This window comes from Dasypus novemcinctus, chromosome 2 (genome assembly GCF_030445035.2).
Source record: "Dasypus novemcinctus isolate mDasNov1 chromosome 2, mDasNov1.1.hap2, whole genome shotgun sequence".
NCBI classification, from domain to species: domain Eukaryota; kingdom Metazoa; phylum Chordata; class Mammalia; order Cingulata; family Dasypodidae; genus Dasypus; species Dasypus novemcinctus.
This window is the reverse complement of record NC_080674.1, coordinates 17,747,542-17,771,809: the sequence shown is the minus strand read 5'-3', so window position 1 is coordinate 17,771,809 and position 24,268 is coordinate 17,747,542. Positions and strand designations below refer to the sequence as shown.

Genomic DNA, 24,268 nt, shown 5'->3' with positions numbered 1-24,268 from the left:
TTTACCGTATTTGACAAATACATTAGTCCATGACAGATAGGAAATTTAAAAACCAAAAACCCTCGCTCCCCATAGGGCGTTTGAGAAGCCCTGTTGTAGAAAACATGCTTGGAGCAAACGTGGGGAGGAAGCAAATCTCCGACTCAAGATGTCTTCCTTTGCCTGCCGTACGTTTTGGTTCTCATCCGTGACTCTCTCCTGGGCAGGTCTTCCTTCGTGAATCCTTGGAGCAGAAACTGGAGAAGCAACGGGAGGAGGAAGTGACGCGGGCGGCCCTGGTGATCCGGGCTCACGTCCTGGGCTACGTGGCAAGGTCAGAGCCTCCTGCCCCGAGAGACGCCATTAGACTCCCTGAGGAGTCCTTTCCCCTGCGAGTCACCAGGCGCAGCAGCGGGGGCTGATGGCGTTAGATTGACAGTAGACCTGAGTCCTGGCGTGAGGGTCATTGCTCCTAACTAGCGTGACAGAGCGCAGCAGGCTTGATCTGGGCAAAAGCAGGAGAGGGGACAAGTTGCCTTTTTTTTTAAGTGACCAGATTCCCATTCAAATTTTTTTTTCCAGATTTATTTTATTTCTATATTACCATTCACCCTTGTTGTTTGCGCTCGCTTTCTCCTCATCTTCTCTTTAGGAGGCACTGGGAACTGAACCCAGGACCTCCCTTGTGGTAGGCGGGAGCTCAATCACTTGAGCCACATCTGCTTCCCCTAGTTGCTTTTTTTAAAGATTTATTTTATTTCTCTCCCCTTCCCCTCCCCCACCCCATTGTCTGCCCTCTGTGTCCATTCGCTGTGTGTTCTTCTGTGTGTCTTTTTGTTGCGTCATCTTGCTGCATCAGCTCTCCGTGTATGCGGCACCACTCCTGGGCAGGCTGTGCTTTTTTCACACAGGGTAGCTCTCCTTGAGGGGCGCATTCCTTGCATGCAGGACCACCCCTATGTGGTCATGCCCCTGTGTGGCACAGCACTCCCTGTGTACGGCAGCACTGCGCATGGGCCAGCTTACCAACAGGCCAGGAGGCCCTGGGTTCGAACCCTGGACCTCCTATATGGTAGGCGGATGCTCTATCAGTTCAGCCGCATCCACTCCCCCCCAGTTGCTTTTTGATGTCCCTCTTGGAATTGTGACATTCCGGGCCTCTGCCGAGGTATGTAAAGGTTCACCTAGTTCTGCATCATGTGTTGAAGTCACGGGCCCAGCCATTTTCTTGAATGTTCTCTCAGAGTCACCACAGGCCCATTCTCCAGTGGTTTGCAGAATGAGAGTTTCTTTTCACATGCATTTTAGCCCTGTCCACGTGAAACCAGGTACATTGCGTTTTCTGAAATTCAAAGCTGCTGTGCTGTGGTGATTCCCCCCCGCCGACCCCCCCCCATATGACCAGGAAAGTGTATCAGATCTCTCTTGGTCGTGTTAACAATCCAACTTCCTGCCAGGACTATTCAAAGTAAGCATTAGGAGTTGTGCATTTATTTAGCCAAGCTAATGATAGGGGTCCTTGCTCTTGTTCTCTTTGCCACTGTTCTTCTGTTCTTATTCTCTGTTTTGGCCAAAGGGGCCTCTGTGTTCTCTCCAGACTCTCTAATGAGACTGTCAACCCAAAACTAGGTCCTCTTCTTTTGTGTGTGTGTAGCATTAATGGAAACTTGTTGGAATAGCTTGAAGCCTCATTACTTCCATAGTTATTCTATTGTTTTGTTTTTTATTTTCAGAAAGCACTACAGAAAGGTCCTTTATTGTATAGTGATAATACAGAAGAATTACAGAGCATTCCTTCTGAGGAGGAGGTTTTTGCACCTGAAAAAAGCAGCCATCGTTCTCCAGAAGCAACTCCGGGGTCAGATTGCCCGGAGAGTTTATAGACAGCTGCTTGCAGAGAAACGAGAACAAGAAGAAAGGAGAAAACGGGAGGAAGAAGAGAAGAGGCGGCGAGAGGAAGAAGAGAGGTACAGTGCTCTTCCTGCTTGGAGGAGGCAGGAACACACGTTTGGAGATTTTTTTGCTCCATATCCATCCATGCAGCAAGAATTCGCAGTGGACGCTGCAGAACCTCCTGTTTGAAATAGTGACACTCTGTGGCTCAGATATAAAATTTCTTGGTACCATTAATGACCCAGTTCTGTGTATTTTTTATTCTGGGCATACAATAAGTGCATCACCAAAGCAAGAGACTTTGTCCTTCATGCTCTTTAAGTTGTCTATAGCAAAACAGTAAAACAAAACAAAACAAAAAGATTTCTCCCAAAAGTGGTTCTAGGATGTTTTTTGTTGTTTATTATTTTCACTTTTTCTTTTCTTTTTTTGTTCTTATTTTTAGAGAAAGAGAGAGAGCACGAAGAGAAGCCGAGATCCTTGCCCAACAGGTGAAGAACGCTTTGATGCCTTGACAGCTTGTGTATCCCTTTCTTTCCCACTTTACGTGCTCAAGGATTCAAAACCAACATAAAGCAGAAGAGGAAATGGCTTATGGTGCCATTTCTAATCCCTGATCGTTGATTTCTGGCTAGAGTAAAGCTTAGTGAATGTCTGAGATTTTAGTGTGACTCACCTGCGGGGTAGTTTCTAAACCAGCATAACTTCCATTCATCATGGTTCTTGAAATGAACTATGCTTGTGGGGTTTTTGTGCTGAAACCTTCTAATATCTTCCTTGTGTGTCCAGGAAGAAGCAAGGAGGCAGCAAGAGCTTGAAGCTTTGCAGAAGAGCAAGCAGGAGGCTGAACTGACCCGGGAGTTGGAAAAGCAGAAGGAAAACAAGCAAGTAGAAGAGATCCTCCGCCTAGAGAAAGAGATAGAAGACCTGCAGCGCATGAAGGAGCGGCAGGAGCTGTCCTTGACCGAGGCTTCCCTGCAGAAGCTGCAGCAGCTGCGGGACGAGGAGCTCAAAAGGCTGGAGGACGAGGCATGCAGAGCCGCCCAGGAGTTCCTCGAGTCCCTCAACTTCGACGAGATCGACGAGTGCGTCCGGAACATCGAGAGGTCCCTCTCCGTGGGCAGCGAGTTCTCGGCCGAGCTGAGCGAGCTGGCTGAGAGTGCCTGTGGGGAGAAGCCCAATTTCAACTTCAGTCAGCCTTACCCGGAGGAGGAGGTCGACGAGGGCTTCGAGGCCGATGATGACGCCTTCAAGGACTCGCCGAACCCCAGCGAGCACGGCCACTCGGACCAGAGGACGAGCGGCATCCGCACCAGCGACGACTCCTCTGAGGAGGACCCTTACATGAACGACACCGTGGTGCCCACCAGCCCCAGTGCCGACAGCACCGTGCTGCTCGCCCCGTCGGCCCCCGACTCCACCAGCCTGCAGAACTCTTCCAGTGGGGAGTCCACCTACTGCATGCCCCAGAACGCCGGGGAGCTCCCCTCCCCAGACGGGGACTACGACTACGACCAGGACGATTATGAAGACGGCGCCGTCACGTCCGGCAGCAGCGTGACCTTCTCCAACTCCTACAGTAGCCAGTGGTCTCCAGACTACCGCTGCTCCGTGGGCACCTACAACAGTTCCGGAGCCTACCGGTTTAGCTCCGAAGGGGCTCAGTCTTCGGTGAGCACTTGTCCCCTCTGCGTACTAATGATGATCCTGATCGCGGTGGACATGGTCCGCGATCCACGTTCTTGTTGCAGCCTCCTTGGGTTAAGTCGTGCCCCGCAGAACCTACGAAGATGGCAGGGTGTCAGTCTTCAAGCTCATCTTGAACCCCTTTTACTTTCCAGAAGCATTTGTATCCATAAATGGAACTAGGATGTGTCTTTCGAATGTTCGGTTCTCAAAGCCGAGAACTGAATTTTGCCCAAGGCTCATGACACCTGGCATTTTAAATAGAGCTTTTAGCTGGGTCCGTCACAGCTTTGCAGCACATTGGGAAATGAGGCATGCCCTAGACTGCCATAGGTGTAATGGGGAACTTTGGTTGTAGGAGCTTTCCAGTCCTTGCCGCAGGACGTTATTTCTTGTACTGGTTGTAAAGGAAGACTCTGGGGTTTACACATGCTCTTTTCTGTTTCTGGATTTATTTATTTTTCCCATTAGTCATGCATTAAAAGCACCCTTGATGAGGACTTGAAAATATTTTTAGCATAGTCATTTAAAAGTAATGAGCTCTGGCTTGGTTTGATTAAAATTATACCCTTAAACAGCAGTGTTGTTTCTTAGAATAGAGCGATAGCTTTTGGGTTAACATATGTTTTGTCTTTTAAGTATCAACAGGCCATTTGACTTTCCAAAGCTAATATTTTGTAAGTGCATTTCTTTGACTGTCACATCTGTTATAATGTGATGAGTCAGAGTATTGCTTCTTTGCTGGTTATTTTTATATTTGAGGTTTTTTTGTATATGCTGGGCATTTTTATTGCTTGTTTTCTGTCCTTTTTGCTCACCATCGCCTTTCTCTCTCCTTGTCCAGTTTGAAGACAGTGAAGAAGACTTTGACTCTAGGTTTGATACAGATGATGAGCTGTCTTACCGGAGGGACTCTGTGTATAGCTGTGTCACGCTGCCATACTTTCACAGCTTTCTCTACATGAAAGGTATGGCCTTTGGCCGCCACCTAGCCTGAGCAGGGGCAGAGCAGTAGAGAACGGAGATTTTTTTTTTCACTGCGGCTGATTGACGGGAGATGGGAAAGTCATCCAAAATGCCCCTTAACTTGATGTTAAGTGCTCTTAGGGAGTTGGAGGATACCAAATGGTATAGCTTGAGTGACCCAGTCATACCATAAAGAACCATACATCGCCTCTCCGTGGGTGGGTGCAAGCCGGCAGGATAAGAGTTTACAACCACTGTAACTGATGTCAGCCCCCTCTCCATTCTTTTGCCTCCTCCTTTCTTGTACCTGTGTTCCTTTCCTTTCTCCCTACTTCTCTTTCTCTGTCCTTCCCTGTTATTCTCTCCGTTTTCCTCTCTCTCTCTCTCTCTCTCTCTCTCTCTCTCACATGTACATGCTCTGCTGGAATTGGCACGACAGTTATAATGATAACCTGCACTTCTCTCTCCCCACAGAAGTGTTAGGGGACCTAGAAGGATACGCTCTGCATGTGGGAAAAAGAAAAATCGACACAGAGGGCACACTTGACTTAAACTGCTTGTGGATACGTACTATCTATCCTACTCTATGATGAGAATTTTATTCATCTTGTTTTAATTACTATTAAACTTTGAGGGTACTATTTTGAACCTACATACTTGGGGACCTTAAAAATACTCCTTTTGGAAAACTGTTTCATTAGGGCCTCATACTCTTGTCTTATGCATGTTCTTGACTTTGTCTTCTAAGTCAATGGCAGTTTCAAATAAGTAAGGGTAATGAGAAAGCATGATCATTACCAGTTTTTGGTGGAGTTTTAGAAGGATCATGAAAAGACAGGACCATTGCGTTTTTTACATTGTCCTAGGCTGGATAAAGGGGAAAGATCATAAAACTTGGGAACTGGCAGGGATAATGGGAACCATAATCCCCAGGTGATGTCCTCTAACTCTGCTACCCTTTCTTTTTTCTCCTTTTCTTGCTTCCTCTTAATTCAAGTTTTGTTTGCTTGCTGTTTCTTTTTTCTTTTTGGTCTTCTCTGACTGTTTCCTTTACTTTATTTTATCTTCATTCACTTTCCTTTTTTTCTCTTTTCCTCTGTTATCTTTTTATTCTTTTTCCTCTTTATTCCCTTTCCCACCTTCTTGTCCTTTGTTTTTTCTTTTTCACATGCCTTTCTCTTGTCCTTCTTAATGTTTTTTTCTTCCTTCTCTCCCCTGCCCCAATTTGATTTATGTTTTGCTATTTTTTTAACCATCACGTCTCCTTCAACAATGGTCTAGTTGCTAACATCACCCATTTGCTTTTCAAAGTTATGCTGTTCTCAGCTTGCCTCATCTCCCCAACACGCTCACGAATCCCTCACTGGTCTTAATTTAAGGGGAGACCTTTCTATTGCCTGAAGCCCCTGGTTGGCGTAGATTGTTATAGGGGTGTTGGAATGAAAAAGATTGAGGAATTCAAACCAAGTGATGTAAATCTAGCATCAGAATACCTGGCAAAGGAAAAACAGTAATCACAAATCAAAGTTGAATAGTCCACTAAGTGTCTAATCGTAACTTTTGAAGATTTTCTCATTCAGTTCTTGGGTAGTGTATCAGCCAGAGGGGTGCTAATGCAAAATACCAGAAATCTGTTGGTTTTTATAAAGGATATTTATTTGGGTAGGAGCTTACAGATACCAGGCCTTAAAGCATAAGTTACTTCCCTTACCGATGACTATTTCCACATGTTGAAGCAAGATGGCTGCTGATGTCTGCAAGGGTTCAGGCTTCCTGGGTTCCTCCCTTCCAGGGTCTTGCTTCTCTCTGGGTTCAGGGTTCCTCTCTTCCCAGGGCTTGCTTCTTCCTGGTTTCAGCGTTCCTCTCTTCTTGGAGCTTGCTTCTGTTTCTCTGTGAGCTTACTTCCTGGGGCTTCAGCTTAGGGCTTCGGCATCAAACTCCAACATTGAAACTCCCAACATCAAAGCCCCTAACTATCCTTTGCCAGGCCTTTTATCTGTGGATGGGGACTAATGCCCTACTGGCACAAGAGGTTTACATAATTACTTAATCAAGTAAACTTATAAATCCAATATATTGGATTTATATGCCCAGAGGAAAAGATGTTTATAAACATAATCCAATATTTCTATTTGGAATTCATCAATAATATCAAACTGTTACAGATAGAATAAATATAAGCGTTTTATTATTATCTGGTTCCCTCCTGATAATTCTTCCCTAAGTTAGCTTTAAAATTCCTGGTCAACATCACTGTGATTATAATATATGACTTAGATTTTTAGCAGTTTTTCTGGTTAAAACAAATGAGAGTAGGAAAAAGTAAAGATGGATCCAAGGCATTAAAACCAGAACTCAGGATGGCAAGTAGGAAAGGGTTTTTTTGGCAAACTCATCTCTTAAAGGAAGTTATTATATGAATGCACTATCATTTAATCCTTAAAAAGTTTTAAAGTGGTGGGGGGGAAAATCGTGGAGAAACCATCAATAAGCAAAATCCCAGATTATAATTTCTAAGAATAAATTAGTTTTCACCAGTTTGTAACCTACTGAAGGTGTTTGCAATTAGGAAATTAATATCACTGATCAAATTATTGAAATGATTAAGTATCAAGTGAGTACTGGGAGTTGGAGAGGGAGGGCTCGGAATGAGTATTTTTAATAACATATGGGCAATGGATTAAGTTAACTAGTGGTAATGTCTATCGTGAGGATTGTTCTAATCTGTATCTTTGAAACAAGTGTGATTAACCCCAATTACTGAAGGATGATAAGATACTAGAATAACTATTACAGCTTCCTCTGGGCTTGTTTTGAGAAACTCAGCATAAAGTCATAAATTAAAAAATTAATGTTTCATGCTGAGAGTCCTTGATAGGTTTGCTGATGGTTAGGAAGCAGGTCTGAGCTTGGCATGTTCACAGAGACTTCTCAGCTAGTTGAGCAGGAAATGCTTCAGATAGAAAGAGGGGCAGCAGTCCCATCTAGTTCAGCTAAGTGGGGGTGCACTGTCTAGCCATTGCACATTGAACGCAGGCCAGCTGTCATGGCTTCATTTGTCCCAATGTGAAATTTAGCTCCTATAATCACTGACACAACCATTGAAAAAGTAATCTGAAGAGGTCCAGTTTTACATTTACTTTCTAGTCTGCAAAGGAAAGCATTTGTTTAGTTCATACTTAAAGATCTAATTTTAAGTGTCCCTTGTTTTTATTACCAGCTGATCAAACAGATAATCTGTGGACATTGTATACTAAATTATTTAAGTGGATTATGGTCTTCTGTGTATTATTAAAAATGATTTCGAAAGATGGCAGTAAAATGTCACCCTTGAGCATCTTTGGGAAATCTGGAAAACTAATGTAAAAATTATCCTGCTAGAAGATTATCAGAAATATTTTATTCACGAAAGCTGACAGCAGTGTATATCCTTGTCTAATTTCTTTCAACCAAAAATTCTTTCCCACTAGATAAATTACAGCTAAATTCTTGTTTTTTGGTTCCATTCACAATTCAATTTGGACTTTGGCTGTGTTCCAAATTTTAAATTGTATACCTCAGACATGGAACATTTTCAGAGGATGAGGCTGTTCTTTGGAACGATAAAAGCCGTGTTTTGTTTTCTTGTGTAAATTAGAGTTTATTACTAAACTCTGGAGTCAATGATAATACTTGTTTCCACGCTTACCAAACAGGGAAGGGAATGTGCAGACTTTGACACCATTTTGAACTAATCTCCTGTTTGGGGCATTTGGCAATGAGCATGATCCACGCACATGGAACCCGTGGTCTTTGACTCGTCCTTGGGGCTAGGGTATCAGTACCTTCCTGGCCTTTCTGTTAGCTCCACACAGATTTCTCAGCTAAGCGAGCAGGAGCTGCTTTGATTCAGGCCCATAAGGACGGGCCCATGTTCTTGTGTAACCCACCTAAGCTCGGGTAATTTCTGTTGCTGTACCCAGAACAGCAGCCAGAACAGCCAGCGGGGTCCTCCAGCACGGAGGGGTAAAGGTGAAGTCAGGCTAAACCTTAAGATCTTCCACTGATGCTTTTGCAGTCGGTTTGACTGACTTTCTGAAACCTTCCCTGCCCGGCTTCGGGAGAACAGGTGGCTTAATGAATGCCTGGAAGCGTCGCTGGTGTGTCCTCAAGGACGAAACCTTCCTGTGGTTCCGCTCCAAGCAGGAGGCCCTCAAACAAGGTTGGCTCCACAAAAAAGGAGGGGGCTCCTCCACGCTGTCCCGGAGAAACTGGAAGAAGCGCTGGTTCGTCCTCCGGCACTCCAAGCTGATGTACTTTGAGAACGACAGCGAGGAGAAGCTCAAGGGCACCGTCGAAGTCCGGACAGCAAAGTATGTTGACAACCCTCGATGAGGCCCAGGGCGTGTTCTCTGGGGCCGCTTTATGCCAGTGGTTGCAAAGCTAACCTGTGCAAGCTCTTTGCAGCAGTAGACTGTAGCAGGTGATTGGTGAGTCCTAATAAATTTAGGTTCAGTGATTGAATTAATAGGAAATAGGGGCAATAAGACTCAATCTGTGGTTACAGTTCAGACATTTGGTTCCCGTTTATAAGACAAAGGTTGGCCCGTTGGACATAATTAAGCCGTGGAAACCTAATTGCTTTATGTAGGAATAATTATATGAATATCGAATGATTGGCTGAGAGCCTTTGTTGGTCAACATAATGCTTTCAATTCTTCCTCACTCCCAACTGTTGGTCAACAGATTGCTAAATTGAGAGGAGGCTTCCAGTCTGGAGAAGTTTTTCTAACATGAACCTTAGTTAGATATACTAGGTATTTCCCTTCCCAAGCATGGGAGGAACAGAGCTGATCTTTCAATCCAATATATTCCCTTTTCCTGCCACCCCCTTATAGAACCAAAGCTCTGCTTGTTTTTGTTGAAACTTAGATAGCATTTACAGAAAATTACTGAGGTTGGGGGCAGCTGGTTTTCTCAGGTAACTAGATACCGAGCATGAAAACCTGTTTTGGAATGATTCATAGCTTTACTCCACTCAAAACTGAACAACCACAAGTATTTAGAACACTGGTAAAATAAACTTTTGAGAGATCAAATTAATTCCTGAAATCATCGGACTTAAAAAATGAAATGAAATCAGCCAGCATCAGCAACTTTAGAAAATTATTCATTGGAAAGTGGAAAGTTCAGTGGTGGGGGGAGGAAAATTTTTTATGCATTTACTTTTAAGAGCAAATAATGAAGTACAGACAGCAGAATCTTTTCATTGTATCTCTTTTCAGTTATCCGAGCTGTAAGGTTGCACGGTATTTATATTTCCTAACCAATTAGAACATTTTAGTTTTGTGGATATAAAATAAATGTTTTGCTGTGAATACTTGCTCTGTTTGAGTTTTCAGAAGAAGCTGGCTTTATCCCCAAGACCCTTTTCTCTCAAATATATTGCAGTCACTGATCTGATCCTGTCATCTGCTTGTGTTTTATCGTGATTTCATTAACCCCGTGTACCTTTTTTAACTTCTAGGGTTGTGAGGGAATGTTGGGTTGAGATTGAGATGGCATTGGGTTGGGGATCTAGGAACACCCAAATCCTGCCATTCCCCAAAGTCCCTGAAGGAAATAATGTGCCCGTATTGGGCAGAATAAGTCAGAGGCTCCAGCCCAGGCCTTGAACCATGGCGGAAAACTGGGGAAAGAACTGTCGCCGATGGTAGGGCCGTGAGAGGAGGCAGAGGAAGTTGCAGGTTGGCTCCTGCCCCAACCTCTCCAGGGCCAGGCACTGGGTGGGCCAGCGTGAGAAGGAAGTCTCTCTCCCTGGCAAGTCCAGGAGTCCTCCCCTCCCAGGAACAGGTTGGAGTCTGGCTCCCCCTAGGGGCCGCCGGAATCTTCTTCATTTCTAAAAGAAACACAGGAGGCTGAAGCAGGTCTACAGGTGGTGCAGTTGCCCTTTCCAGTTGAGTTTCTAGTTTCACGCTATTGCTGTTCTCGGTTCTTAGGAAAATTTCTGTGCTCCTGATTTGAGCTCGGGCCTCTTGTTCCCTTGCAGAGAGATCATAGATAACACCAGCAAAGAGAATGGGATTGATATTATCATGGCCGATAGGACGTTCCACCTGATTGCTGAATCCCCAGAAGACGCCAGGTGAGGTGCTGCACCGGCGACTTTACCTTAATGACACCCTCACGCATGCACACACTTGGGCATCACATGGATAGATACTTGCTTGTCCTCTTGCCTTTGGAAAGGTGTTGGGTTTTCTTGTTGTTGTTGTTTTGGGGGTTTTTTTGAGGTACAGGGGACTGGGGATTGAAGCCAAGACCTCGTCCTTGGGAAGTTAGTGCCCAACCAATGAGCCTCATTGGCTCCCCTGAGTGGGTTTGTTTGTTTTGCTGGCTTGTTTTTTGGTTTTGTTTTCAAGGAGGCACGGGGAACCCAACCTGGCACCTCCATTGTGTGAAGCCAGCGCTCAACCGCTTGAGCCACATCTGCCCCCTGAGAAGGTTTTATTGATTTCTGGTTGGGTTTTTCTGTTAAATTGGATGAAGATCCGTTTATAAACAGATTTGTGTACTTGTCCCTTGGGAAATCTTTTACTCGGCACATGTGTTACAGGATTGTCCAGCCTTGAATGTCATCACTCGAGCCCTCATGCTCTTGGCTCAGTCCGTTACTGTCACTCGCAGCCTAGGCAAATGTGCAGCTCCACGCCACTGATCCAGCCTCTGGACGCTTCTGAGCTTTGAAAGTGAGCCGCGTGTGTTTGCTTAAGGAGAGAGAGCACGAGCATTGGCCCCAGCTGTTTAAATAGGGACGGTGTTAGGGCGTTTGGGTGTTTTTAAGGTCTTGATATTGAAGAATTCAGGAAGGTAGAAGAGAGAGTTAGCACTTAAGACAGAATTTCCTGTGTTCCAGGCAACATTCTAAAGTGTTTTCCATAAACTAACTCATTTAATACTCAAAGCAATTCTTATTATTACTGTAAGTTCCATTTTACAGATTTAGGAGACTAAGGTACAAAGAAAAGGATATTGTAATGGGTAAGGTAACAGAAGCTCAATTCTATTAAATGGAAGCATTAAACTTTTTCTATTTCTTTTTTTAAGAAACGAATGGTAGATTTTTGAGGTCAGAGAGGGTTGGCTGTGGCAAGTTGTCTGACTTCTGGACCTCAGGGATCTGTCTTCCATTTTTAAGGAGTGCTGAGGAGATGTAACGAGGTTATGGAGAACTGGTCCTTAGGGTTCAGTGTGACACATCACAGGGTCATAGGATGGATGTAATACAGAGGAGAGTCTATTCCCACCGCTTGGCGAGTCTTTGTAGGGTAGTGTTGAGGGTGGCTATTCTCACCCCTGAGCAGCACCAGAGAGCAGCTTCAAATGCAGGAGGGTGAAATCCTCCAGCCCAAATCCATCACTTCTCAGCTCAAAAATCATTAGAACCTGCTAGTGGGGGCAGAGCTTTCTCAGGGCTTCTCGTTACCACTTGCCCTTTGAATTGCCTCTGAGTTGCTCCAACACCATGGTAGTGGCACTAAAGGGCAGAGGCACCAGGAAATAATTCTTCCCATGGGAGCAAACTAAAACCCTGTTTGGAGCCATAAATTATAACACAAGCCAGGAAAACAAACAAGCCTGGAATTATAGCCCGTCATTCCAATCAGGGACTCCTAGAAACCACATGGGGTTTTTTTGTGGTCAGTGCAACAACTTTTTGGCTGAATTAGAGGTCCAGCCTTGAGCAACTCTGGTGTCTGCTTATGCCATAAAAAGTTTGCTAAATTTAACATTTGGGGTATTTTTGCCAAGGACTTTTCCCTGACCATTGGTATACATTTTTTAAGATTTTTTTAAGATTCCAATTTACACTTGATTCAGGAGGAAAGATTTGTCAATTTAAGGGTAGCAGCAGTAAAGACTGAAAGAATTTTATTCCTTTGCTTATGTGATAACATGTGGCCTACAGCTTGAATGTACGTGTTTTTTCGTGTTTGATTTGGAATATTTTTGAGCCTAATAAAGCAATGACTGAATTCTTGCCTTTTGGTTCACCAGAACTGATGGAGCGAATTCATATTAAGATGTTCCCCTTGGCTTCCCTAAGAATCTCTATATATTTGTTCAGTATTTTCAAGTGCTTGGTCACATTTTTCTCCTTTTGGAATCACAGGAAATAAATGTCGGTGCTTTGCCGAAACTGTTTTGCTTCTAGATATAGGTACTATTTTTTCACTTAAATATTCCATTTGATACCTAGTACTTTCTCCTCTACTCTTCCAGCTTACCTATTTTCCTTGAGACACTGAGCATTCAATACCTAGTTTTGTAGGAGTTTGTACATATGTCTTATAAGCCCCCTAAGAGATATCCTAATATCACTCTCTCATTTGGTACTTCTTCCATTCTGTAAGTAATTAAATAAGTGTTAGCTGGGTGGATGATGGATGGATGAATGGATGGATAGGTAGATGATACTCAAGGTCATTTTCCTCAAGCCTGTGTTATGTTTCTAGTTAGATTATGACTTTGATTCTGCTTTATTTCTCTGCGGTTGACTTGTTTTCCTTTATAATCTGATTATGTTAAGGCTGGAAATAAGAAACCTCATTTTGAAAGGACAGTAGAAGAGTTCTTTGGTCAAAATAATTATCCACTTTCTACTTCAGGCAGTTATTTTAGATTTCCAGCCCTCCTCTGGTTCTACGCATTCAAGTAGAAAAAAGCCACCCCTGTGTCCCCTAGGTTAAATGTAATGTTTTCAGACAAGATTGTCATCATTCTTAAATTTCTATGAAGGTCTGTGGGACCTGAAGGAAAGGGTCTTCCATGGACCTAAAACTGGAGTGTGTGGTATAAAGGCTCTTTGGCTGCTTCTAAGCCACACTGAAAAGCCAAGATGCTGGGAGAAGATGGCATTGTCACAGAGAACAGCCAGAGGCTGCCCTTTCCTTGACAGGCGCTCTCTCCCTCTTGCAGCCAGTGGTTCAGTGTGCTGAGCCAAGTCCACGCATCCACGGACCAGGAGATCCGCGACATGCACGACGAGCAGGCAAATCCACAGAATGCCGTGGTGAGTGTGCCATCGGGTGGGGTGCAGGCAGAGGGGCGCCTGTGGCAGGTGAGCAGAGCATGGTAGAGGAGAAAGGGGCAAGACTGGGACGCTTCAGATAATCCTTTATTTTTTTAGAAGTAAAAGTATAATCAGTCAAGAAGAGGATTATCAGAACATTTGAGTTAAAAATCATGGAGAAAAGCAGATTTAGTTGTAGACAGTTGAAAATTAGTAGCTTCTAATTCTCCCACCTTAAACCTTTAAAAACAAACCTCCCCCCCCAATCCAGTTTTTATGAAGTCATGGAAGCACATTATTACCCTTTTTCTTCAAAGGGCTTGGTCAATTCTAGATCCTCTTCCTTCTGTCTTCTGTGTTCCAGAAACATATGCAGAATCATAAGATATTTTAGAAATAGGATTTTATTTCCTCAAAAGAAAAACTTAAATCGAAATTTCTTAGAAGAATAGGTATGAAAATTAATGAAAGAAGGTGATAGTGTAAATCAGAAAATCTGTCCTATAGAAAGAAGTTCACAAGAGCTCCTCACTGAAGATATCTTAAGAACAAAGGGGAAGGATTAAAGCATAGTTGTTTTCAGTGAGTGAAACGTAGATTCTGTCCTGTCTAGAGGCTGTGTGTACTCACTAAATGAAGGGAACCTTTCTTGGGTAACCGGAATTTTGCCGTCCCATCATGAGGGCGGGAGGGAGCCTTTTCTGTTCCCCTCCTTAGGGAGTTTATTCAACGGGATTCATTACCGTAACGCACTCTGTGTACTTGAACGGTGCTCCTCACCTTGCCTGCTTTTTGCTCTTTCCCAGGGCACTTTGGATGTGGGGCTGATCGATTCCGTGTGCGCCTCTGACAGCCCTGATAGGTAAGCTCAGGTGTGGCTCTCAGGTGTGGCCTGTGGAATGACCCTCGGCTGAGTGTTCCTGCCTTGTCAACCCCAGGAGCTGTCACCTGCCTTCTTGGTACCAGGATTACAGCAGCCAGAAGTCTTCCTCTCTGGAGGGGTTTTCTCTTCATGTGGAGATAGAGGAGACCTTGGGTTTGGGTCAGGAAGAACATGCCTGAGTAGGAACCGCATTCTACCCGAGGGGAGGCTGTAATTACCTTTTGTAAACTTAATAATGAAAGGACTTTGAGAAAAAGCCTATGGAGCACATTATTACTGCAGCCACAGCTGTTTATTTCCCTTGATTATTCTACTTTCCCCCTTGATTATTTTACTTTCCCCAGGCCTCAGATTAGCACATTCTGCTTTGTTCTTTGAAGGCAAATCATCTTCACAGAGGGTCCATAGGAATCTTTGTATCCGAGAAGCTTTGTCTTTTTTGTCCCTATTTAAGAAAAGTTGCTCTCCGACCAGAGTTGGAATGAAAATTGACTTCTGGCCTCATAAGGTGGCTTTAGAAAGTCAGTAGGAATGGATTTGACCTGAAAACAAAAATGGTCTCCCCTTAACAGAAAGAGCCCTGGCATTTCCATTGCCCACCGTGGGCAAAGGCTGTGGGAACCGGGGGCGCTTTGTTCCCGTGGTCACTGCAGCCCTGGGCTCCAGATGCCCAGCCTGTGCGCGTGACGTCAGCAAGCAAGCCTCGATGCTCGTTGGGGTGTTCGTTTCCTACTGCCTGACCTTATCTACATTCTTCTTCTCCCAAACCCTTCACTCTACCTACCTGGGCATCTGATAATCTGTGCTTTAGAACTTCTCATCCCTGCCCAGGCTTTGCTCTTTTCCATAGATGCCTCTCTCGCCCTTCCTAACTCTAGAAAAGTCTTTGTTGTTTTGAAGAGACACTTGAGGTCCTTCCTATTTTTGCTTTCCCTGGTGACTCCCTGTCCAACTAATCTTCCTTTCCTGGAGTATTTGCAGCACTTAGTTACAGTGATCCTTTGAAATCTCACAAGCTTTGACCTCCACTAGATTTAATGATTAGATGGAGGAATTGAGTATAAATAAGACAAGGACCTATGAGAAGAGATGTTCAGGGCATTGTTAGACCAAAAGAGTTGAGAGAGAAAGTAAATTTCCATTATTATGTTACTTGGCGGGGTGAAATGCACCCTTGTCAGATTACTTTGAAAACATGGACTCAGGTGTGTTTGATACTAGACATAATCAAGTGTATAAGATGTTCCACTGAGACCAATTTCCTGATCCTCGTCTATTGTGTCCAACATTGCATTACTAAGCCACAGAAATATTATCCAAGGCAATATACAGAGGCAGAAAGAAATTTACTTTGGAGAGGTATCCAAAAAAATCACCCCCAAAAACATCACCTTATTTAGCTTTCCCAGAACTGAGATTCATATGGAAACTTTTGCACAAAGCAATGTTTTTCCTTCCAGGACTTTCAGAATGTGTTGCTCCAGACTTAAAGGTTAATGATGCATAAAACCAATCCTGCAGAAATGAGCAGCGTTTGCCTTAATATCAAGTACAAACAGCCCAGCAGCGTTTCTCCCCTGGACTTGTGAGCCAGGGGGAAAAAAGCCTTAAGTCTTGGCTTAAGTGGTGGTGATGCTGGCAGTAGAGTTAAGTGGCTTTGCTTCCTTCTTGCCCTCTTGCTCAGACCCAATTCATTTGTGATCATCACGGCCAACCGCGTCCTCCATTGCAATGCGGACACGCCAGAGGAGATGCACCACTGGATCACGCTGCTGCAGAGGTCCAAGGGGGACACCAGAGTGGAGGGCCAGGAATTTATCGTGAGAGGTAACTGACTCTCTTGGTGGTGTTCAAACCGTGTTCTTCCCAGAGCCCTGCTTTGGTGTTGTGTAGCTTTCCATAGCATTTTTATGTTACGTGCCTTTGCTGTGATTCTTGAAGTTTTTAAAAAATAACCACATAAGCAATGATCATGGTAGTTCCTAGCAAATATGTAGAAGTACGATTGAGTTAAAAGCATGCGGCAAATTATTGCCTGGTATTTGTGGCCTTTCTTCATCGATTTTAATTTGTGCTTTATATCTTTCTTTCAAGGGTGGCTGCACAAAGAAGTGAAAAACAGTCCAAAGATGTCTTCGTTGAAATTGAAGAAACGGTGGTTCGTGCTGACCCACAATTCCTTGGATTACTACAAGAGCTCGGAGAAGAACGCTCTGAAATTGGGCACCCTCGTCCTCAACAGCCTCTGCTCGGTCGTCCCCCCAGACGAGAAGATATTCAAAGAGACAGGTAACCAGTGCCGTGCAGCCTCCTGACCGGCTGAGCCAGAGAGTCGAAATATCAGATCAGAAAGGATCTGCGCTTGCTTAGCTCAAAGGAATGAGCTGGAGTATGCACTTGCCCCTGAAAAGCAGCTCTTTCCTGGAGCTTTATCTTGAGGTTGTCTGTGGTTAGCTATGGGAACACTTAGTATTTAAACCATAGTAAGAAGGTCTTGATTTATTGAATTGTAGGAAGATTCTTATCAGGACAATAAAAAAAAAAAGGTTATCCTATGAGTAATCTTCATTTTTATATGCTTGTGTTTTCATCTCTTTCATCATTATACCACGAGAGCCAAATGCACCCTAAAAAAGATAAATCCCTGGGAACTTAATCTAGTAGACTATAAAGCAAAACATATGAGCTTATTTATCTTTTTTTCTTTTTGGTATCATAAAAATGTTTCTAGAACATTGTCGATTGTGATTTTTGTTGCTAATTGTGCTTTTGTACTTTTTAAATATAGTTACTCGATTCGTGTCATATTTAAGGGTGATGGTGCAGACAGCTGACTTCTGAGCACAGAGGCTGCTCAGCACAAGTGTTTCTTTTGGGTGGAGGTGGGGGCCCTAAGGAAAGGAAGAGAAGAAACAGGAAAGGAGAATGGAATCTGAGGGAACGGTTTCTACTTTTTGTTCCAGTGCCTTTAAAGGGATGTTAGCTTACATCTGTTCTTTCTTTCAGAGGAAATGTTACAGTTTATCTTTATGTATTTATTTCTGCCAGTATCATGTTAATATTGTCATCTCCTCACAACTGCAAACTCCTCAGAGTGTTTTGTTGACCGCTGGGTCACCAGCACAGGCCAAGGCACATATCGGGCTTTTGAGTATTCATTGTCTGAAATACCTAATGAAGGGTTTTAAAGATGGAGAGGAGAGAAGCGTCTAATGCAGCGTTTCTGGAACTCCGATCCCAGAGCTGAGCATTAACGTGCATGCACTCCTGCTGCCGTTCTAGGCTACTGGAACGTCACCGTGTACGGGCGCAAGCACTGCTACCGGCTCTACACCAAGCTGCTCAACGAGGCCACCAGGTGGTCCAGTGCCATTCAAAACGTGACGGACACCAAGGCACCAATCGACACCCCCACCCAGCAGCTGATTCAGGACATCAAGGTGAGGTGGAGCCGGGCACACACGGCGTTAGGAGGCCCCCAGGTCCTCATCCTTGGGGTATCAAGTCCATTTGACGAGCTCAGTATTTAGGCTGTGATCCAAATTAGCCTTTGGTTATTTTTGTGTATGAGAATCCCTGCTTTTAGGAATCATATTTTGAGAAGGTAAGTAAAATTGTGTGCTACAGTGTTTTGTCTCTAGAGTGGTATTAGATGTTGCCAACGAGGCAAACCCAATTGCTGGACTTTTCAGACAGAAACACGTTGATCAGCAGGAAGGGCTCTAGGGCTTCATGAGTGCAGGGATGTGTGTGATCTCTGCTAGCGGCACCTGCGTGGCCATGGGTTGCCCTTCCACCCTGGGGTAGGGACCTTCTGGGAGTAACACAGTAATTCTCTTTACTGTGTGGTTTCTTTTTTTTTTTAATATAATTTTTATTTATTTCTCTCCCCTTTCCCCCCCCCCCCCCCAGTTGTCTGCTCTCTATCCATTTGCTATGTGTTCTTCTGTGTCCACTTCTATTCTTGTCAGTGGCACCGGGAATCGGTGTCTCTTTTTGTTGCGTCATCTTGCTATGTCAGCTCTCTATTTGTGCGGCACCATTCCTGGGCAGGCTGTATTTTTTTCGCATGCAGGGCGTACTCCTTGTGCATGGGGTTCCCCTACGTGGGGGACACCCCTGCGTGGCACGGTACTCCTTGCACTCATCAGCCCTGCACATGGGCCAGCTCACCATATGGGTCAGGAGGCCCTGGGTTTGAACCCTGGGCCTCCCATATGGTGGGCGGATGCCCTATCAGTTGAGCCAAGTCTGCTTCCCTTACTGTACGGTTTCTAGACCATGCAAGTGGTTTCCCAGACATTACAGATTGGTCTGGAAAACTTGGGATCCCTATCAGGTGCCTCCAAACTTACAGAAGCTCCCCAAATCTTCGGACTAGCATTGATCAGGTTAAATTGTAATTTCCACTTTATAAAGATTAGTTGCCCAGTGAATGATTGAATCTGTCGTTTAATCAATGATTAAATGGCAGCCAGGAGCAAGGATTATTCACCCATTTTCCAGGAATGGACATGGACTATTCTGGTTGCATTGCTCACATAGCTGGTTTGTTCCTGTGCAGGACCAGGTCAAGGGAATTGTTTTTACTATTCTCCTTCCAGGTTGTATATGCAGGCAGATTATAAATACAGAGGAAAGAATACAGAGGAAAGAGTTAGAGATGTCTGGAAAAGATGGCAGAGTGATGATGGATAAATACACAAATATGTGAGGCAGGCATTTTTTTCTAAACTACTTCAAAGGAAATTAGCTATACAGGTCGCAGGAGTGTAAGTAAACTTTGCCTTTGTGAGGTGGTAAAGGGTCTACTTTTCTATCAGCAGTATGTAGTTTCCCACCAAATTCAAGTCTGTCTCTTGATTGTAAAGTGTTATGTTTTCTGGGCAGTGGGAGCAAAATTCCAGCAAATCAGTTATTCTCCAAGACACGGTAAGGCTTTCCATGGAACCCTGGGTGTCAGACACCAATAACTGATTTCTAACCTTAAAGAAAAATTGTATATTTTTAGTTTTGAAGCTTCTGTGTGAAAAAGTAGGGGAAAAAACCACCCATTGGTCAAACTTCTTTTGTAATGCTCTGTCTTACCTTATTGATATATTTTCTAATAAATTCGATTTTAGACATTAAAAGGATAAATAGAATTTTGTCATTATGAATCAGTGCTCCTTAAGAAATTTAGGGAATTCCCTTAAGTCCATTCAAAAATTTTTTAAGTAAAAAAAATTACTTAAAAATATTTTTCCGGCATTTAATTTGGTATTATTGAAAAAGTTTCGTAATGGAAATGAAGTTACCATAACAGAATGATTCATTGCCTCTTCTCTAGTTTTTCTGTTTAAGATCTAAAAGTAACCTTGGGTTTTTGTCAGTTTAGCCTTTTTTAGGGCCATGAATGTGTGATGGAAATTCAGTGAGAATAGCTCCTCAATTGCAAGAGTGAAAGGGAAGGTGGCCTGTGGCTAAAGAGTAGTCTCCCCAAAGTGAAGAATAACTTTGGAATATTTCCTTAGAGTCTTTCCCATTGCTGGTTTAGTTTAGCAGACACATTTTGATTATAATTGGTTTTATTAACATTTTTCTCTGTAGTTTTCGGGTAAAGTGAGACTATAAAAGAACAAAGAGCTAACAAAAGCACTCTTAAAATGAATCGTAGGTATAAATAAAGATAATATGATTTTGACCAAATGATTGGTGGCTAAATAATTAGCAAGAGAAGTTTAAATTAAAATTTTTTAAGTACTTATAATCTCCAGAGGAAAAACTTTTTTTTTTTTTTTTTAAGATTTATTTCTCCCTACCCCCCCCCCCCCCCCCCCCGCTGTTGTTTACATTTGCTGTATCTGTTCGTCATGTGCTGGTTTTCTTTTTAGGAGGCACCAGGAACTGAACCTGGGATCTGCAATGTGGGAGGGAAGTGCTTAATCGCTTGAGCCATCTCTGCTCCCTGCTTTGTTGTGTGTCTCCTTATGTTTTCCTCCTGTCTCTTCTTGGCGTCCGCTTGTTGTCTTGCTCATCTTCTTTAGGAGGCACCAGGAACCGAACCTGGGACCTCCCGTGTGGTAGGTGGGAGCTCAGTGACTTGAGACACAACTGCTTCCCAAGGATGACTTTTTAAATGATACAGGAAAATATATGCAAATCAAATTAAGAGAATAAGCTATGTAAGACGTATTAAATTTTGGTGACTCTTCTACAGCAGATTGTGGGTGTCTTTGTGTTTGAAATGCTAACCAATCCCCCAGCCTCCCCTGAGCTAGGTTTGTGGATGTTTCAGACTTTTGAAAAGTATTCTTATGTGGGAAAAAAGCAGAGGATTTTCATTCTTTAGGGCATATACTCTTTTTTAACAGTAAACTTTTTCCTTTGAATTATTTTTAACAAATCTGTTTTATTGATACATATTAATAAACATACTGTTCATCCAATGTGTATAGTCAGTGTATTTGCTATAATCACATAGTTGTGCATTCATCACTTCAATCATTATTAGAACATTTTCATCATTTCAATAATATTAAAAAGACAAACAAGAAAATTCCTCACCTCTCAATCCCTCTGTGCTTCCCCCATTATACATAGCTGCTATTTCTGGCTATTCTGTCCAAAGTATATCGTCAATGGCTCTTAGTATAATCACAGTGTTGTATAATCGTCATCTCAAAAATTTTAGAACAATTTCCTTACTCCAAACAGAAAAACTCCCACCCCTGAGGAAGGACCTACATAACCACTAATCTCATTTCATCTTTATAAATTGATTTATATTTACATTTTATGTAAATGGAATCGTACAAGATGTTGTACTCTGTGTCTGGTCTCCTTCACTTAGTATAATGTTTTTTTCCATCTGATATTAACGGTTTGTACCCTTAACTTACACTTATTCGGCTTCAAAGAAAACCGGTCATATATGTGCAGTTCTACCCATATTCATATTTCACATAATGTATTTCTATTCCACATAATATATTTAGTTCACAGTAGGGCCTTTTTTGATTTTTAATGGCTCCTTTCTTTGGAAGGAGAACTGCCTGAACTCGGACGTGGTGGAGCAGATCTACAAGCGGAATCCCATCCTGCGGTACACCCACCACCCCCTGCACTCCCCGCTCCTGCCCCTCCCGTACGGGGACATAAATCTCAACCGTAAGTACAGAGTTCCCCCCGGGTGCCTCAGAGAGGGATTGTCTTAGCGCTAACATGTTAGCATTTGTTTTAACTCAAGGACTGTTTTGGTCAGAAAGGAGGAAAAGCAGCCAGATATGCTCAGATTTGTTACAAAACAGCGATTCTGAGAGCTTGGGGGTGGTGAGGTGAAAGGTCCTCCAGGGTTCATCATGGTCAAAAAGAAAATGTTTGAGCAGGAGTGAGGCTTGGGCAGCTCATCAAGAAGTTAGACAGAGTTACCTTAGGACCCGCTGGCCAGCCCCCTCTCTAGTGATGCCCCACAGAACTAAAACAAGGGCCCCCAGCAGGGCATGTTACCCACAGCATTCGACACAATTGCCAGAAAGTGGAGGCAGCCCAAGAGCCCAACACCAGATGAATGGAGAAGCAAGATGCGGTCTGTCCTTGCAGGGAAGTATTATTCAGCCGTGAAAAGGAATGGAGTTCTGCTCCATGCCAAGGACATGGATGAACCTGGAAGACATGATGGTGGGCGAAATAAGCCAGACACAGAACGACAGAGATTGTAGAATTCCGCTTAGACGAAAGATCTAGAAGAGGCAGAATAGATGGAAAGCAGATTAGAGGTCACCAGGGGCTTTGGGAAGGGGGTGAGGGAGTTCACGCTTAATTGGCACAGAGCTTCTGTTTGGGGTGATGGATGGTGGTGGTGATAACACAGAATTGTGAATGTAATTAATGTCAGTGAATTATGTACTTAAAATGGAAAATTTTAAGTAAGGTTTTTTTTTTTTTTTTACAGTGGTGGGGAAGTGGGGGGGGAGGGGAAGGGTGGACCCAAAAATGCCAGCAGTCTTCATGAACTCTAAATACCCATTATTATATTAGAAAACCAGATGCTAAACAGGTTTGCATCCAAAATACGGAACCCGTTTGGCAGGAGACCAGCTTGTCAACCTGTTCAGTCCAGCAGTCCATTGACAGAACGAAGCAGGGTCGTTACCCCCCTGTGTCTGTGCAGCTCAGTGCTGCTGACTCAGATGTGCAGGGATGGAGGTGGGGGCCCCAGTCTCCCCGTTCCTTTGTCGCGTCTGCTGCGGTGATTCCCCAGCCGCCTTGGGTGACTACCGTCCTTGCTCTCCTCCTGCTAGTGCTCAAGGATAAAGGCTACACCACCCTTCAGGATGAAGCCATCAAGATCTTCAACTCCCTGCAGCAGCTGGAGTCCATGTCCGACCCCATCCCCATAATCCAGGGCATTCTGCAGACGGGGCACGACCTCCGCCCGCTGCGCGACGAGCTGTACTGCCAGCTCATCAAGCAGACCAACCGGGTGCCCCACCCCGGCAGCGCGGGCTACCTGTGCAGCTGGCAGATCCTCACCTGCCTGAGCTGCACCTTCCTGCCCAGCCGCGGGATCCTCAAGTACCTCAAGTTCCACCTGAAAAGGTAACGCGTGCGTGGCGCCGAGGGGCCGGAGTCGAGACCAAGAGGGCTTGGACCGGAAGATACCCAGCCCGGTCTGGGGCCACCGTCCCTCTCAGAGCCCCCTTCCAGAGTGCAGCTGTCCACACAAGACCGTTTCAGGGACCAACTCACCCTTTTGTCAGCCCGTGGGACATTAGATAAGTGTAACCCCCGCCACCCAATGTAAATAGAAAAGAAACCTCATGTAGCTTTTTATTAACTGGGAAAACAGTTTTCCTGTGACAGTGAGACTGGGCTCTTTAAAGTATTAAAAGCTACAGGCACAGGGCAGTGAAATTCTTGCATATGACACAGATCATCGTGGGTGCACGGCATTACGCATTTGTCAAAACCCATGGAAGTGTGCAACACACTGGGAACCCTAAGGCACTCCCTGGCCTTGAGTGAATCCCTGTGTGTCCAGAATTGTTCCTCAGTGGTTACAAATGCCCCACGCTCGCGCACGATGTGAATCATCAGGAAAACTGTTGGGGCTGGGGTTTGGGGGTAGGTGGGAACTCTTCTGTGCATTTTTCTGTAAACCTAAAACTGCTCTAAATATAAAGTTTATGGTTTTTTTTAAAAACTGCTACAGAGGTGAGCTGACAGCAGAAGTACTCCTGAGCTCTTCCTCCTTTTTTCTTTTTTTGGTATTTAAACTGAACCTGCTGGGCATGGAGCAGAAAGTCACTCTGTTGGCTCTGCTCACCACCGGGGGGTGACCCATTCACAGGGCCAGTCTGCAGACCTTCAGGCCCCCCAGCTCCCAGCATCCCCAGTCGAGCAATTAACAGTGTTTGTGGCACACACATCGTACTCGGGGAACACATTCTGGAGCGCTGCTGCACCACGTGGATAATAGTTTACCCTGTAGTTCACACTCTCTCCCAGTCCATTCAGTAGGTTAAGGCAGGATATATAAAGTCCAGCATCTGACCCTGCATATCATTTAGGCCAACTCCAAGTCCCAAAACATGGATGGAGGAGGTTGTTGGTGTTGGGGGGATGGGGGGTAAACGGGAACCTCTTATATTTTTTAATGTAACATTTTTTTGTGTGATGTATATATATCTTTAAAAAAATACAATTCACAAAAATGTTGGGGGGGGTGGGGAGCGGGGTATATGGGAACCTATTTTTTTTTATGCTTTTTTTAATGTTTTATGTTTTTTAATGTTTTATGTTCTTTGTAATCTATTAACTTTAATAAA

The 24,268-nt window shown here is 44.0% G+C and overlaps 1 protein-coding gene across 1 annotated transcript in view; it reads left to right on the top strand.

Annotated features, from left to right (window-relative positions):
- MYO10 (myosin X) overlaps positions 1–24,268 on the top strand; it is a 236,880-nt gene that overhangs the window by 204,609 nt on the left and 8,003 nt on the right. Inside the window, exons 22-35 of the mRNA XM_004453918.4 lie at positions 207–313; positions 1,713–1,946; positions 2,318–2,363; positions 2,662–3,543; positions 4,403–4,526; positions 8,633–8,876; positions 10,553–10,648; positions 13,483–13,576; positions 14,383–14,438; positions 16,144–16,286; positions 16,554–16,748; positions 17,742–17,899; positions 21,485–21,608; positions 22,742–23,039. Coding sequence (XP_004453975.1) covers positions 207–313; positions 1,713–1,946; positions 2,318–2,363; positions 2,662–3,543; positions 4,403–4,526; positions 8,633–8,876; positions 10,553–10,648; positions 13,483–13,576; positions 14,383–14,438; positions 16,144–16,286; positions 16,554–16,748; positions 17,742–17,899; positions 21,485–21,608; positions 22,742–23,039 — 2,801 coding nt within the window. The remainder of the gene's footprint in view (positions 1–206; positions 314–1,712; positions 1,947–2,317; positions 2,364–2,661; positions 3,544–4,402; positions 4,527–8,632; positions 8,877–10,552; positions 10,649–13,482; positions 13,577–14,382; positions 14,439–16,143; positions 16,287–16,553; positions 16,749–17,741; positions 17,900–21,484; positions 21,609–22,741; positions 23,040–24,268) is intronic.